Below are 14,884 nucleotides of genomic sequence, written 5' to 3' on the forward strand. Positions count from 1 at the left end.
CGCGGGGGAGCTTAGAGCAGCCAGGATGGCAGCGCAGCCGAGGCCGAGCCGAGCGGACACGGAGAAGTGGAGCAGGTGGCAGAGAGACAGGGAGACGCCGGTGAGCCCGCCATGGCCGGAGGGCCTGTCCTGGCTCCGGGCTGTCCCTTGGTTTGGTCAGCGCGGCCTCGCAGCAGGCTGGAAGTCGGGAAGCACGCGTCCTCCGACCTTGTTCTTTCCCAAGGTGGTTTTGGATCCTCGGGGCCCCTTGCGGTTCCGTGTGCACCTGAGGATCGGCTTTTCCGCTTCTGCGTGAAGGCCCTTGGGATCTTGGTAGGAATCACACTGAATCTGTAGATCGCTTTGGGGAGTGTTGTCTCCTTAACAATGCTGGGTCTTCCCATCCGTGAAATTGGAAGGGCTCTCTGTTTGTTTAGCTCCTTATTTTCTTTCAATAATGTTTTGTCACTTTCAGGTGATAAGCTTTGTGTTTCTTTTGTTAAATTTATTCCTAAATATTATTTTTTTGATGCTGTTGTAAATGGAATTATTTTTTACTTCCGTTTTCAGGTTGTTGCGAATGTGTAGCAATGTGGGTGATTTTCACACCTTGATCTTGTGTCCTATAACCTTGCTGAACTGGTTTATTATTAGTTCCAATATTTTTAACAGATTCTTTGGGATTTTCCATATAGAAGATCATGTTTTCTGCAAATAGACATAGTTTTACTTGTTCCTTTCCAACCTGGATGCCTTTGTCTCTTCTCCTTGCCTGACTGCCCTGGCCAGAACCCACAGTGTGTGAGGGCAGGCGTCCAGCCTGTTTCTTGATCTTGGGGGAGCAGTCAGTGTTTTACTGCTGAGTGCGATGGTAGTTGTGCCCTTTTTGTAGATGTCCCTTATCGGAGGAAATTCCCTTCTATTTTTAGTTTATTCAGTCTTTTCTATTTTTTATTTTTAATCATGAGAGAGTATTGGATTTTCTTTTTCAGTGTCTTTTCAGATTTATGGGTTTTGTCCTTCTCTTGATATGATATAGGACATTGATTTTCATATATTCAGTCATCCTAGCACTCTTGGGATGCATCCCACTTGAATTTGGTGTATAACTCTTTTTTAAATAGTGTTGGATTCAGTTTGCTAGTATTTTGTTAAGATTTTTGCATTTATATTTATGAGAGATATGTTCTGTAGTTTTCTTTTCTTGTGGTGCTTTTGGTTTTGATATCAGGAAGATCTTGGCCTTGCAGGATGGGCTGGGAAGTGTTCCCTCCTTTATTTTTTGGATGGGTCTTAATTTTAGATACATTATACATTGACCAAAAGCATTTGTTTCTGAGGAAATTATATCCTGTGTTTTCTCGTGGATTGACCTTCATTTTGCTCTCTTTAAAAATATTTTTTAGAACTTCAAAAATATTACCTTTATTATTGCTTTTTGGGGGTTTTGGGAAATTATAAAAAGCTCTTAAAATGCACAAGGAAAACCAATGGCCTGGTCTTTTTAATGGTTAGGCTGCCATGAAATCGTCAAGAAATAAATATTAGTGAGATATCATTCACATGCTACTGAGTTCACCAATTTAAATTGCACAATTCAGCCGTTTTCAGTATATTCAGAAGTTGTGCAGCCTGATATCACTGCAGTCAATTTTAGAACATGTTCATCACCCACAAGGGACCCCTGGGCCTGTTAGCGGGGACCCAGCCCCTGGCACCCACTGGTCTACTTTCCATCTCTGGATTTGCCTCTTCTGGTCGTTTTGTGTCAGTGGAATCACACGGTATGTGGCCTTCTTCTGTGTCTGGTTCCTGCCATGGGGTTTTCAAGGCTCACGCGTGTTGTGTGTGTAACGATTCGTGTTTTTGGTGGGGTTAAACAGCCTGGAATGCAGTCGTGTTTCATCACTAGAGATCGTGGAAGTGGAGGAATCGTTTGGGGCTGTGGCAGAGGCCGGGGGTTTCCTGACGGAGGCGGCTAGAGTCACGGCCCTGGGTGGGCCTTGGTCACTCGGGACCCCCAGAGCGTGTTCCAGGTTTTTTGTGCCTGTGGGGGGAGAGAGGTTTGTTGTCTTCATGTGCTTTGCAAGGGGCTTCCCAAACCTTATCTAGAGTCTTCTGCCAAACCTTTTTATTTAATTTTGGTTTTTTTTTTCTTTTGTTTTTCTTTGTTATTTTTTTGTTTGTTTTTAGTTTGTTTTTGGTTTGTAAAAAGGTAACGTGATTGCTTAAAAAAAATACAAAGTGTTTTCCAAGTCAAATTAGTAACTGTCCTTCATGATGCACCTTGATATGTATTTTTCTTTCTTAAGTATGTTGTCCTTTTGGTGTTATTTTTACTGTAGGTAGTTAACTTGATCTGGGTTATGGGGTCTTTTTCTGGCCGTAGTGGCCCAGGCCTCTGATAGTTATTTCAGGGCCAATTTCATCTTTTTGAAACAAAATAAACCAGTGGGTCTCTTGGTTTTGTTACTTTCCTCATCTGGAAAATAGATCAAAAAGGATCACAGTTTCCTGAGGAGGCTCGAGCACTGAATGGGGGTGATGCCGGGAAGGGGCGGGAGTGCTGGGTGGGAAGCAGGCCTGGTCCGTGTGCGGCCTGAGGGGTGGCTGGGCCGGGCCTGTGCCCGCTCTGCCCTGCCTGCTTCCGCCCTGCCCGGCCTGGCCGTCTTTGTTTCCCTGGATCCGCAACCCCCAGGCGTCACCCCCTGGGGTCAGCCCCCTGCTCTCCGAGCCCCCGCCACGCCCTGAACTTCTCAGCACGTGGAGCGGTTCCTGTCGGTGCTCTGCTGCCCCCCTGTGGAGACTCGGGTCCTGGGTGTGGGGCAGGGAGCGGCCTGGCCGGCTGGGTCCCCTGGCATCTCCGCAGTGAAGGGCGGGGATCGCGAGTGGGGGGCACAGGGCCTCCTGAGACTCAGGCCCGCCTTCTCGGTGCTGAGCACCCACTCAGTGCCCGCATGCGTGCTGAGGTGGGGGGCCGGGCTCGGGCTGTGGCTCATCCCGTCCCGGGTCCTGTCCCGGATCCCCGGGGTGGGGGGACCCTGACACCACATTGCGCCCAGAGCCCCTGTATGGAGCTTGTTGGGGGTTGGTCGGTCGGGGCCCGGGGCCGGGCCGGGCCGGGCCGGGCAGCCCCTGCGCTGAGCTTCTGGCTCCGGTCTCCACCCCGGACCGTGTGTGAGGCTCGCTTCTGTTTTTCACCGTTGCTGACAGCGGGAGTTAGAGCTGCAGCGCCAGCGGGACGAGCACAGGATCCAGCAGCTCCAGCGGACGGTGAGGGAGCTGCAGGCGAGGGAGGCCGTGCGCCCCTGCCCGGAGCCCGATTTGGAGCCCGAGCGCCCCCGGGAGCAGCAGCGGGGCCTAGAGAAGGTGCGGCAGCAGCTGCTCTGTGCTGCGGGGCTTCTGACCAGCTTCATCAACCAGACAGTGGACAGGCGAGTCTCTCGGGACTGACCCGGCCGTATCCCCAGCACCTCTGATGTTGAGAAAAATTCTGAGTGGGGCGTGTCTTTGATTTTGGGTTCAGGTTTTAATGAAACAGACTCTGTTTCTCATCCCACGTGTGTGGATGAATTCGTGGGCAGTATTCTCTCGAAAGATGATGGCAGCCTTGTGGTCTTTGCATTCTCATATGACAGGAAATCCAGGTGTCTTTCAGATCAGGTCTCTCCATGGCTCTTTACCATTGCTCACCACCCAGAGGCTCTGGCCCCCTCCCACCCGAGTCCCCCAAGGCAGGGCTGGTGCCCGGTGTCTGTGCAGCGTTTGCCTCGCCTGACACCCTGGCCCGCTGCCCACGGGGCCAGGATGCGTCTGCCTGGTCAAGGACCCACGACTCTGCTGTTTGGCGGGAACCAATGTTGATTTGCCCCTTTCTGAGCACACGGAAGCTCAGACCATACAGCTCCCTTGTCTGTAATTGGGTTTAGTTAATGGAGCAGCAAAGTCTTGCTTAGGGACAGCGTTTTAGTAACTGACTCAGAGTCCCAGCAGAGAGCAGCCGGGGAGGTGGACACACTGAGGGAGCCTCTGTGGTCAGTGCTCAGTGGCTGGAGGCTTCCGGGCTTCACAGACTGCCCGCTTCCAGGCCGTGCCGCCTCCCGGCTGCCACAGTCACCGCCGGGCTCCCCAGGCACTACACGGAGTGCCTGCCGCCTGGGACCCACACGCACCTTCTGAGTGTCCGTGTGCTTCTCCAGGACCATCAGTGATTGGACGTCGTCAAACGAGAAGGCGGTGGCGTCCTTGCTTCACACGCTGGAGACGCTCAAGTCTGAATTGGGCGCGTCCAGCTCCTGCCGGGTGAGACCAGCTTTCTTGTTCACTGCGGCCGGGCCTGTCTCCCGCCTCGGCCTGTTGCGTGGTTGGCTCAACGCACTGTTCCTGGTGCCCACGGGGGCGCTGATCTGTCCCGCTCGTGGCCGACGCCCCGGCCTGTCTGCCGCTCACGCACTTGTGTTGAGGCTCTGGGCTGGAAATGAGCTGCCCGTCAGCAGCGTCGGGGGTGCTTCAGGAGTCCTGACTGCTGCTGTGATTTCCCGACAAACTTCCGTGGCGGTTAGGACGTCGTGATGTCTGTCGTGGAAGCAGCACGCGGCGCAGGCAGCAGGAGAGCTGACCCTGCCGGTGTCCTGCGCCCGCTGGGGCCTGGAAAGAACGCGCCTGTTTAACAAAACATTTTCTAATCTTGTTTTCTCCTCAAGAAGAAAACGACGGTGGAGCTGCAGGTCCAGCTGGTGGACGTCCTGCTGAAGGACAACGAGTCCCTGAGCAGAGCGCTCAGCACGGTGACGCGGGAGAGGGCGGAGCTGTGCAGGGCCGTGTCCCGGCTGGAGAGGACCCCCCGGGCCCCGAGGACCCCGCAGGAGGGCTGCACGCGCAGGGTACGTGTCCTGGGGCCCCGGTGGCTGCAGGCTGGGTTCGATTTGCTTATATTTTGGCGTACGTTTTTGTATCTGGCTTCATGTGGGATGTTAATCTGGAGGGTTTTAGTCATTGTCTTTGGTCTCGTCCTTATGAAATGAGTTGGGACGTGTTCCCTCCTGTTTTCTGGAAGAGATTGTGTAGAGCTGGTATTCATTTCTTCCTTAAATGTTTGTTTAGACGCACCAGGGAGACCATCCGTGCCTAATGTTTTCTCTTCCGGAAGGTTCTTTGTGCAGGGCTTGGTGTCTCTGGTGCTCCTGGGCAAGGTGCCCTGTCAAGGCCGGGCAGGTCCCGTTGGCAGTTACCAGAGGGCGGTGGTGTGTCCCCAAGTGGGGCCTGTGTCTTCTCAGTTCTGTCCAGTTCCGCTTTGTCTGTCTGAAGTGCTGTGGGGTTAAGGGGGCTCCTGTGCTCACGGGGCCCAACCGTCGGCAGACCCGTGGCCCTGTGCCTCGTCGGGAGGGACTGTAAAGGCGAGAGGTGCCGTTGGCGCCGAGCACGGCCGCCTGCTCCCCTGGGGGCTCCTTGTTCAGAGGGCGCCCGGGGTGGACTAAAGCACCATCACCTGGAACGCTTTGTCCTTCGCCTGGAAGGTAATGAATCAGGAAATGAATGTAATGAGTGAGCGAGAGGCAGGCTGAGGGTGGACAGACTGGAGCACCTTCTCCTTTGTGTCGGGGTGACTTCTGCTGGAGTGTCTTTCCCCAGGAGAGGCCACAGGCTCTGTTAGAACCGGGCAGCGTGGTCTCTTCCTTCTGCCTCAGCAGGGACGTCACCCAACTCAGCACCTCCCTCTTCCGGGTCCTGCCCTGAGTTGTGGGCGGCGCAGCCAGGCTGCCTTGGCGGCAGCTGAGCGTGTGGCCCCGGGAGTGCTCCGAGCTGGCCTTGGCCTCGGCGACAGGCGGTCCTGGCTGTCCATTGTGGGCAGCAGCCTTGGCCCTCCCTGTGGGGCCCTTCGTCTGTTCGTGTGTCCACACCGGAGCTCTGGGTGCTCAGCACAGCGTGGTGTCCAGGCCACGCTGCCAGTGTTGGGACACGTGGCCTGGTCACGACATCCCCTCTGTGCGGTGTGGGCCCCTCCTGAGGTGTCCAGGCTGTGTGGCTCGATGGAGCTTGAACAAAGCTGGTGTCCACGTCTGCCAGGGGCAGCATTTCTAGGGCCAGGGAGGACAGGGGTGTCTAATAGGCTTAAAGCTTTGAATTCAGGGTGATTTCTCAAATGTGAGGGTTTTGTTTTTAGTAAAAATATGCCTTTTGTACAATCATACTTCAGTAAACGGTGTGTAGCAACCACACTTGAGTGTAATAAAATAATCACATAACAACCAGGACATCACTGAGAAGAGGCTGAAGAGGGACCCAGGTGGCCGGCACCTGCCCCAGCCCAGCCGTGTCCAGAGGGCACAGCATGGGGCGGCTCGTTCCTGGGAGCGGTCACCACTGTGCTCTCAGCCCCTTTTCTTTTCTTTTCTTTTCCCCTCCTTCCCTCCCTCCCTCCCTCTCTTCCTTCCTTCCTTCATTTTTTTGGCTGCGTTGTGTCTTTGTTGCTGCGTGCGGGCTTTCTCTAGATGCAGCGAGCAGGGGCTACTCTTCATTGTGGTGCGTGGGGTTCTCACTGTGGTGGCTTCTCTTGGTGCGGAGCACAGACTCTAGGCGCGCGGGCTTCAGTAGTTGTGGCACATGGGCTCAGTAGTTGTGGCGCACGGGCTCTAGAGTGCAGGGTCAGTAGTTGTGGCGCACAGGCTTAGTTGCTCCGCGGCATGTGGGATCTTACTGGACCAGGGCTCGAACCCATGTCCCCTGCACTGGCAGGTGGATTCTTAACCACTGCACCACCAGGGAAGCCCTCAGCCACTTTTCTTGAGATGCTCTCCTGGGAGAGCAGCTGTGTAGACACGCTGTCTGTGGTCACTGCAGAGGTCGGACAGGTCTGCGTGGAAGCAGGACAGGATGGTCTCGCCGGGCTCAGCACGACACCCAGACCCAGCACTGCCCACGCCAGAAGCTGGCGCCTGCAATGCCAAGGTAAGACCAAGCCCGTGGGCGGTGTTAGGTGTGCAGACACCGTCTCGTGGCTGCTTCTTACTAGTTTAAGATTTATGTTTCTCGGCAAGTTTTAGGTTCACAGCCAAATTGAGGGGAAGGTGTGGATATTTCCCGAACCCTCTGCCCCACCATCCACTTCCCCCCAGGCGGTGCGTGTGTTGCAGTCCATAGACCCACGGCGTCACGTTGTCATCATGTGCGGGCTGCTCTTGGGGCCATACGTTCTGTGGGTTTGACAAGTGTAAGATGACAAGTGTCCACCACAACGGTGTCATGCAGAGCATTTTCACTGTCCTAGAGATCCTCTCTGCGGTACCCGTGGCACTTTCTAATATCCTGGGTTAAGGGGTGAAAGTCTTGGTGCTTGAATTACAGATGATAGTGTCCATAGTCTGGAAAAGCCTGGAGCCCACACCTCAGTCAGCGCTTCTGATGGTGAGGCCTGAGCTGTGGGTCTCTCTGGAGGGAAAAGCCGTATTAGGATATGGACACCAACCTCTGCCTGTGACCGCAGGTCTCGCCAACGCCTGATGCCCACAGACCTGTGATGGGACCCCCACCTGCCCCCAGTTTGGTCCGTGCTTAGTGGTCCGATTCCTGGGCCCTCGCAGGGCTCCTCTGATGCTGGTGAAGGGTCGTCTGTGCTCTGCGTTTTGTCAGATAAACAAGATCCAACTCTGAACTGCAAGGTTGTTGCTGGTTATAGATGTTGTGCGGAGCTGACCGCTGTGATAATTTGCTGAGGAAAGAAGTCTGGTTCTTTTTAAAGCACCTGGTACAAGTGTGCTATGGAGACTTGTGAGAAGGATGTCTTTGTCCTGTGGTTAAGTTTCACTGTTTTTTCTTTTTCTTTTAGATGGAAAAATTGTACCTGCAGTATTTGAGAGCAGAGAGCTTTAGAAAAGCCCTGATTTATCAAAAGAAGTATCTTTTGCTGTTGATTGGTGGATTCCAGGACTCTGAACAAGAAACACTCTCCATGATCGCCCACTTGGGAGTATTTCCTTCCAAGGCAGATAAGAAAGCGGTGGCGGCTCGCCCTTTTACGAAATTCCGCACTGCCGTCAGGGTGGTGATCGCTGTCTTAAGGTACCGCCGAGGCACGTGCCTCCCGTCTGCTTTGGGGTCGTTTAGTCTTTGAAACGCTACAGTTGTTCCCTTTTTTAAGATGAATGTTATTTGAGGCCTTAAAATATAGATGACCCTTGTCTTCCGGAAACCCCGCTGTGTCGAGCTGCGCCTTCTAAGGTGGAAGGGTTGAGGGTTAGGGTTAAGAGTTAGGGTTGAGGTGCCTCTTTATTGTAAACAAAGCCTTCCGCTCAGTGGTGTTCTTATGAAGGCAGACGTGTCTGATTGAGCTTAACACTGCATTTCACTTCTTCGTGTTTCAGTTTCTTATATTTCAGTCAAATTTGTGTTTCATAAAGGGTGCCATGGGCACAGGAGCACACGCTGTGGGCCCCCCAGCGGGGAGGTACACCTGACCCCTAAGTGTCCGCCTGGCCCAGCCCAGCCCAGCTCCAGCCATTAGGCATGCAGGGCGCCAGTTTGGAGTACGGATGGACTCCCTGGTGTGATAGGGAATTCTGACTATTTCAAAATTAACAGTGATGAAAATCTATTTTATTTTATAATTTTAAAATCTGCTGTATTTCTAAAAATGTTTGTCCCACTAAGAATTGTGCCACTGTGTCTGCTCTGGTGCCCACAGAGGTGCCTTTTCTGGGCCACGCTCACCTCCGTCTGCGGGACCAGGCACAGCAGGGTGGGCTGGGCCCCCTCGGCCTTTCCCTGGACTGCACCACAAAAGGCAGTGTGGGTCCCATTGCCCTCAGAGACCCAGCACCGCACACAGTCCAGCCGCACCCTTGCCAGGAGCCCCCGCGGGGTGGAGGCCTCCCCCGGCCTCCGGGCACTTAGCGCCCTCCCTCCCTCCGAGTTCTCCGGACCACAGACTGTCCACCCACCTGCCTGTCACTCTGTCTGTCACCTGTCTGTCCGTCCGTCCGTCCATCTGTTCTGTATTTTTGGAGAACATGCCCCGTGCCAGGAAGTACGTCAGATGCTGGGTTGGGGCGGGGAGAGCCCCAAACCCTGCCTCCGTCTTTCTACCAACACGAAGTGGAGGTGCCTCCTGGGCCTTGGGTCTCAGACGCAGCAGTGCTGTGAGGGAGCTGCTGGGGGCCGTCGAGGAGAGGGGTCTAGGGACCCCTACACCGCTGTACCTCCCGTCACCACGTGGAGGGCGAGGGTCTCCATTTCCCCCAGCTGTCGGGGGCCCGTCAAGTGTGTTAGCGACGGAAGGGAGTGTGGTGAACCAGACAGACCCCAGCTGTCGGGTCTGGGAGTGGAGGGGCAGGGTCGGGGGCTCGGGGGCCCAGGGGCCGGGGGCGGGGTCGGGAAGGTGCTGGTGATGCCCGGGTAGAGGGCCACACTCTCACTCCATGGTCCCATCACGTCTAGATTTTCTTGGTTCTTTTCACTCCTGTTTTGCTCTAGTTTTCAACGTTTTCTATCTTTTTTTGTAGGTTACGCTTTTTGGTTAAGAAATGGCAACAAGTAGATGGCAGAGGAGCCCTAGCGCCAGGCCGAGCACCCCGCCCAGGTACCCCCCCATGCCACCCCACCCATGGGCTTCTTCAGTGCCCGCCTGGTGGGAGATCTCAAAGGAGAATAAGAAACCAGTAATTCAGCCAGTGCGCTTGTCAGGAGGCAAAGGGTTTTTGAAGGAAGGTGGTTTTTATTTTGGGAACAAGCACAAGCTTATACAATTAACGTTGATGAATAAAAGTGGTTCAGAGGAGCGTAATAATGATTGAAAAATACAGAAATGCTAAATGTATCGACCAATAGCTTATTTTCAATACAAAGTCTTTTTTATTCTCCCAAGTGGAGTGACGTTCTGCTTCACACTGTGCACGTCTCCTGGGAGCACCTCTGCCTCAGTCCCGTCCAGGCTGCGGTTGTCCTCTGCCCCATCTGACGGGCCGCTACCCAGGTGTAGCCGGGTTGCCTGGGGGAGCTGCAGTGGACAGCACCCTTCATGGCCACTGGGCTTCCCTGGTGGTGCCAGTCCCCTTTGATTTCCACGTGTGAATCCTTACGTCTCGGAATCAGCTGGCTTCGAGGTTCTTTAGGAGGTCACCTGCATCCCCTGCCCCCCGGCTGCACCTGGTGGTCGCCAGGGTTCCTGCCCTTCCCACTCCTCAGAGCTGGGTGCAGGAGACCCACCCCAGGCCCACCTGGCGCCCTGCTCGCTCCATCAGGGTGCTGAGTGCTTCTCCAGGACGCTGCCCACACAGACATGGGGGTCAAGGTTAGCCTTGCAGGAATGAAATGCAGGTGCTCAAAACTCAGGTTTCAGACTTCCCTGGTGGCGCAGTGGTTTGGAATCCACCTGACAATGCAGGGGACACGGGTTCGAGCCCCGGTCCGGGAAGGTCCACATGCCGCGGAGCGGCTGGGCCCGTGAGCCATGGCCGCTGAGCCTGCGTGTCCAGAACCTGTGCTCTGCAACGGGAGAGGCCACAACAGTGAGAGGCCTGCGTACCACAAAAAAACAAACAAACAAACAAACCTCAGGTTTCTTCTAGAGATTTTTTTTTTTTCTTTTGTGGTACGCAGGCCTCTCACTGTTGTGGCCTCTCCCATTGCGGAGCACAGGCTCAGGACGCGCAGGCTCAGCAGCCATGGCTCACGGGCCCAGCCGCTCCGCGGCATGTGGGATCTTCCCAGATCGGGGCACGAACCCGTGTCCCCTGCATCGGCAGGTGGACTCTCAACCACTGCGCCACCAGGGAAGCCCTAGAGATTTTTTTAATACAGTTTTTATAACAAGTTTTTTAAACGTTTTGAAATTGCCATGCAGACTCCTAAAAGCTTGTAAATTTAAAATTTCGGTGGATGGGCCTCCCTACTAAAATGCATTCTTTTCTTTTCTTAATCCCTTCATTGCTAAATAATCCTGGGGGAAGGATTCCTGGTGCCCCGGCGGCAGCAGTCTCCACCCGACACCCGCGAATCCCCACCAACCCGGGACGTGTCTTCCAGCCACACCAGGGGCCCTGTGCCAAAAGCATCCCCACGCAGGAGGGAAAGGTGAGCGGTGGTGCCTCAGCTGGTTTTCTACTGCAGGGTTGTAGCCGTCAGCGGGGGCCCCATCTGCAGAGACAGGGCCAAGCACGGAGGTGTCCCTGGGCAGATCTGTGCGGGTGCCCAGGCCCGCCTGTGATGGAAGGGCCCCCGGGCACACATGACCCACCCCCCACGCACACACACACATACATGCAAGGCCGTGGTGTTAGCTTTACTTAGTCTTTTTCTTTGGGATTGGGGGCTTTTTTGCACACGTAATGTGTTTTTATACTTACAACTTACTTGGCAATTGAGGTGTTACAGTGATAATGTTAAACATGCATCGGTTATTTGGGGAAAAAACTGTTTTCAATTAAAAATATAATTAAGAGGCCTTGTGGTTAAATTGTAGAATGGAATTTTGTTTAAAAATTCAGGTGAAGAAAGGTTTCCCTGGCAGCTGTGACTGTCGCGTTCTGAGCCCTGGGTGTAACACGGCTGTGCGGTGTGGCCCTCATCACCTTCATCACGGCTTGCACCCATGTTCCTGACCGTGAGATTTCTTATCCAAGTGCTGCTTGTGAGAGATGTGATTTCCATTTCCATTTCTCCAGACTGAAACACAAATAATGATAATCCTATTCAAATGCTTGCATATGATTACGAGTCATTTATTTAATTCATTTGACTATGACTCCTCCAGTATTTGGAACCTACCTGTGAAGTGAATAGAAAGCTCAGTCTGTGTCTGTGGTATTTGTCACACACATGTGACGGCTCGTGCAGGCATGTCGCCTGCTCTCTCTCGCGTGCTTTCCCGGGGTTCTAAAACAAGCTCGTCAGAGCAGAACGCGTCGTGCACCTCTGACATCAGACCAGCAGGGATAAAATGCTCACCTTGGCTCTCTCGCTCCATGGTCTCCAGTTGGTGATGAGACCTCCGTACGAGTTGCGTGTTAAGAGTGTGTGACGATTTTGGGCGTAACTGCCCTGATGGGGGAGGCCAGACCGATGAGTGTGGGCGGCACCGCCGTGCGTGAGGCTGTGTCCCCACTCACCCTGCGTCTCTGCCGATGGGAACCCACCAGCGTGTGTGTGGTTCCTCACAGAGACGTGTTCTGAAAGTTTCGGTCCCAGAGCGAGGCAGGGAGTGCAGCAGTGTGAGTCCGTGAGGGCCCAGAAGCCCGGTTCTATTCGGGGAGGGCAGGCAGGGGTTCTCAGTCTGGCTGTGGCTCTCCTATTCCCGAGTGGGTGATACCTTTGAAGGAATAGGTGGTGGCCAAGGCCTCTTTTTTGTGGATGGCGCACAGGTAAGACACTCCCTGCCCTGGAGAGGAAGTGAGCAGTGATGCAGACGGGGCTCCCTGGGCCCAGCTGGAGGAAGGGACCTCTGTGAGGGATGCTGGGCAGAATCTGGTTGGGATGATAGACTCATGTGAAGATTTAGTGAATTAAATAATATATAGTAGTTTTTAGTTGTTTTAATTTGGAGACGTTGTAAAGAAGTTAGTTTTAAAGCACTATGTAGCACTTCTTAAAAAACCCTTACTCTTTTTCTGCTGTGGTAAAGAAAATATAGGAAGGTAACAACTGCCTAGTTTACCCCATTTCCCACGAGTGTCTGGTCAGCAGGCCCAACTCCACTGCCCCTCCGCACTGGCTGCATTCAAACCATCTGCTGAGTTCAACTCTTTTTTTTTGTTTGTTGGTTTGTATGTTTGAAGATCCAATCCGTCCCCAAATCCCAGATCAGAAAGATCCCTGACTGCTTCCCAAGATCCAGAACATTCCTTGACGGAATACATTCACCATTTAGAAATGATCCAGCAAAGACTGGGAGACGTACCACCAGGTAATGAAAGTCCTCTGTCTTCTGACGTGATCTGAGTGACCCAGGAGTGTCCAGTCTTGGAGAGGAGACGGCTGGGGTCCAGCTTAGTCACTCTTGTTAGTTTCAGTCCTGCTAATCAGCCATCATTAATAGTATCAGAAGGAGGGTTGTGAGTGGAGACACCGGGGGTGGGTGTGAAGGATGCACAGTGTGGGGATCACGGTGTCTCAGACTCACAGCGACCATGAAGACCGTGTTTACAGGATGTCGTTTGTCCAGCGTTTCTCAACTTTCATAATGTAAACCACTGCGTATCTTAATTGCTATTCTTATTGTTACCAAAAATAAGGTTAATTGAGTGATAGTGTTTCAAAACTGTGAAATTGTTCTTAGAAGATGTGAAGCCTTCTAACAAATTGCTTCCTCATTTCTACTTGTGTTTAGATTCTACTTCAGAGAAGTCCTGCTGCCAGAAGAGTAAACAGTGAATGAAGTCCTGTGACAACTGTATTTGAGGAAGAGGTTTGATTTTCTGTGGGAGCTTGTGATGTGGTGGGTGTGCTGAGTGGTGCTGGGCGCCAGCCCCGGTGTCGTCAGTTAGGTGCTCTCACCCTTACGCTTTGCTGCAAAGCCAAGTGGAGTATTTTCTGTGTGATTTCAGCACAACTTAGCTTCTTACCTTGATGAGGCAGCTGTGCGCTCATGAGTGACGGGCATCTGCCTGGTTCTCTGTTGGTCGAGCCTCCCTGCCCACCCACGAAGGGTAAGCAGAGGATGGCTTCCTGTTGTTTATTTTCTTAAAGTGTACAGCTGGAAACTTGGTTTAAAACAAAAACACACACAAAAACAAAAAGAATAAAATTAAAGCCCTGGTGTGTTTGTGAATAGCTCTGTGTTTTTTCTTTTTTTTTTTTTTATCCAGTCTGCTTTTATTACGGGCAAAAAAATAAAACATAGACTTAGAATTTATATTGAACTTCTGTAAGTCAAAAATTTTCAGTGGAACTTAAAGCACTAATAAGACAAATAGCCACATGCCTATTGATTCATCTTGCTTGGTTTCTTCTTTTATTTCTGTCAGATGCTGTCACTACATATTTATTTCTCATGATTATGATCTTTTTATGTTTTACTCATGCTCCTCTGTACCTGGTGGTGGTATCTAGCCAGTGTCCTTTACCCAAACGTCTGTTGTAAAGGTATGTTTATAAGTATCTCAGTGTGTTTCTAGGACCTTTGAACATGACATTTATTCTGCTGGGCTTGGTTTTAATATAAAACCACTTTTTCCTAATCACTACTTACTTATTTTCGATTTTTAGATCTTAGACTTACTTGTTTAGATGTTTGATGACTTATTTTAGATTTTTCTTCCCAGTGCATGTCTGCATTTTCCTCTTCTTAGCCAACACTGCCATAAGGACACTGTTTTACAATCTTCCCACCTTTTCCACTGAGTCCTGTCTTCTCCTTGATGTTATTGAAGCGAAATCTTGACCAGCTCCAGGAGCAAGAATCCAAGAAATGTCTCTTCACTTTCCAGAAGAATGACGTTTGAAATTGATCAAATACTGAATAAATATATATCCATGTCATCCATGTTAAGCTAATGAGGGAGGGAGGGCCCAGTTAAAGCCACCAGTGGACGTAACCATCACACCAGCTTGTTACCATGGGGGTTAATAATTAAAAAGAAAGAGACATTCACCCTCCTTTCGTGGAAGAACACAGGTCATACCTGCTGATGAGGGAAATTCTTCTTCACAGTAAAGCACCCAGCTAATTAATATAGAGGGAGCAATACAATTAGAGAGCAACCAATTCTGCCCCCAGCGAAATAATCAGTTCACGGTGGGTTCATCAACAAGTCCTAAAACCAAGGCGAAATTCCACTTCCACAGTGCAGGGGCCTTGGAGTGTCCACTGTGACCCTGGCTCATGGCAGGCCTGGCACGATGCCGTGTGAGATGCACAGTCTCCCCCAGTTTACAGATGGAGGGACAAGTGACACAGAACCACGAGGAAAGAGAC

At 52.2% G+C, this 14,884-nt stretch overlaps 1 protein-coding gene across 1 annotated transcript in view; it reads left to right on the forward strand.

Moving 5' to 3' along the window:
- Positions 1 to 13,740, forward strand: part of PCNT (pericentrin) — a gene marked incomplete at its 5' end in the record, with an annotated part of 78,888 nt that extends 65,148 nt beyond the window's left edge. The window contains 9 exons of the mRNA XM_082624390.1: positions 3,193 to 3,413; positions 4,179 to 4,281; positions 4,683 to 4,862; positions 6,820 to 6,927; positions 7,805 to 8,037; positions 9,477 to 9,553; positions 10,923 to 11,046; positions 12,747 to 12,874; positions 13,298 to 13,740. Coding sequence (XP_082480516.1) covers positions 3,193 to 3,413; positions 4,179 to 4,281; positions 4,683 to 4,862; positions 6,820 to 6,927; positions 7,805 to 8,037; positions 9,477 to 9,553; positions 10,923 to 11,046; positions 12,747 to 12,874; positions 13,298 to 13,341 — 1,218 coding nt within the window. The 3' untranslated portion in view covers positions 13,342 to 13,740. The remainder of the gene's footprint in view (positions 1 to 3,192; positions 3,414 to 4,178; positions 4,282 to 4,682; positions 4,863 to 6,819; positions 6,928 to 7,804; positions 8,038 to 9,476; positions 9,554 to 10,922; positions 11,047 to 12,746; positions 12,875 to 13,297) is intronic.
- Positions 13,741 to 14,884: the final 1,144 nt, after the last annotated feature.

This window comes from Mesoplodon mirus (genome assembly GCF_964341445.2).
Source record: "Mesoplodon mirus genome assembly, chromosome: 6".
NCBI lineage: Eukaryota > Metazoa > Chordata > Mammalia > Artiodactyla > Ziphiidae > Mesoplodon > Mesoplodon mirus.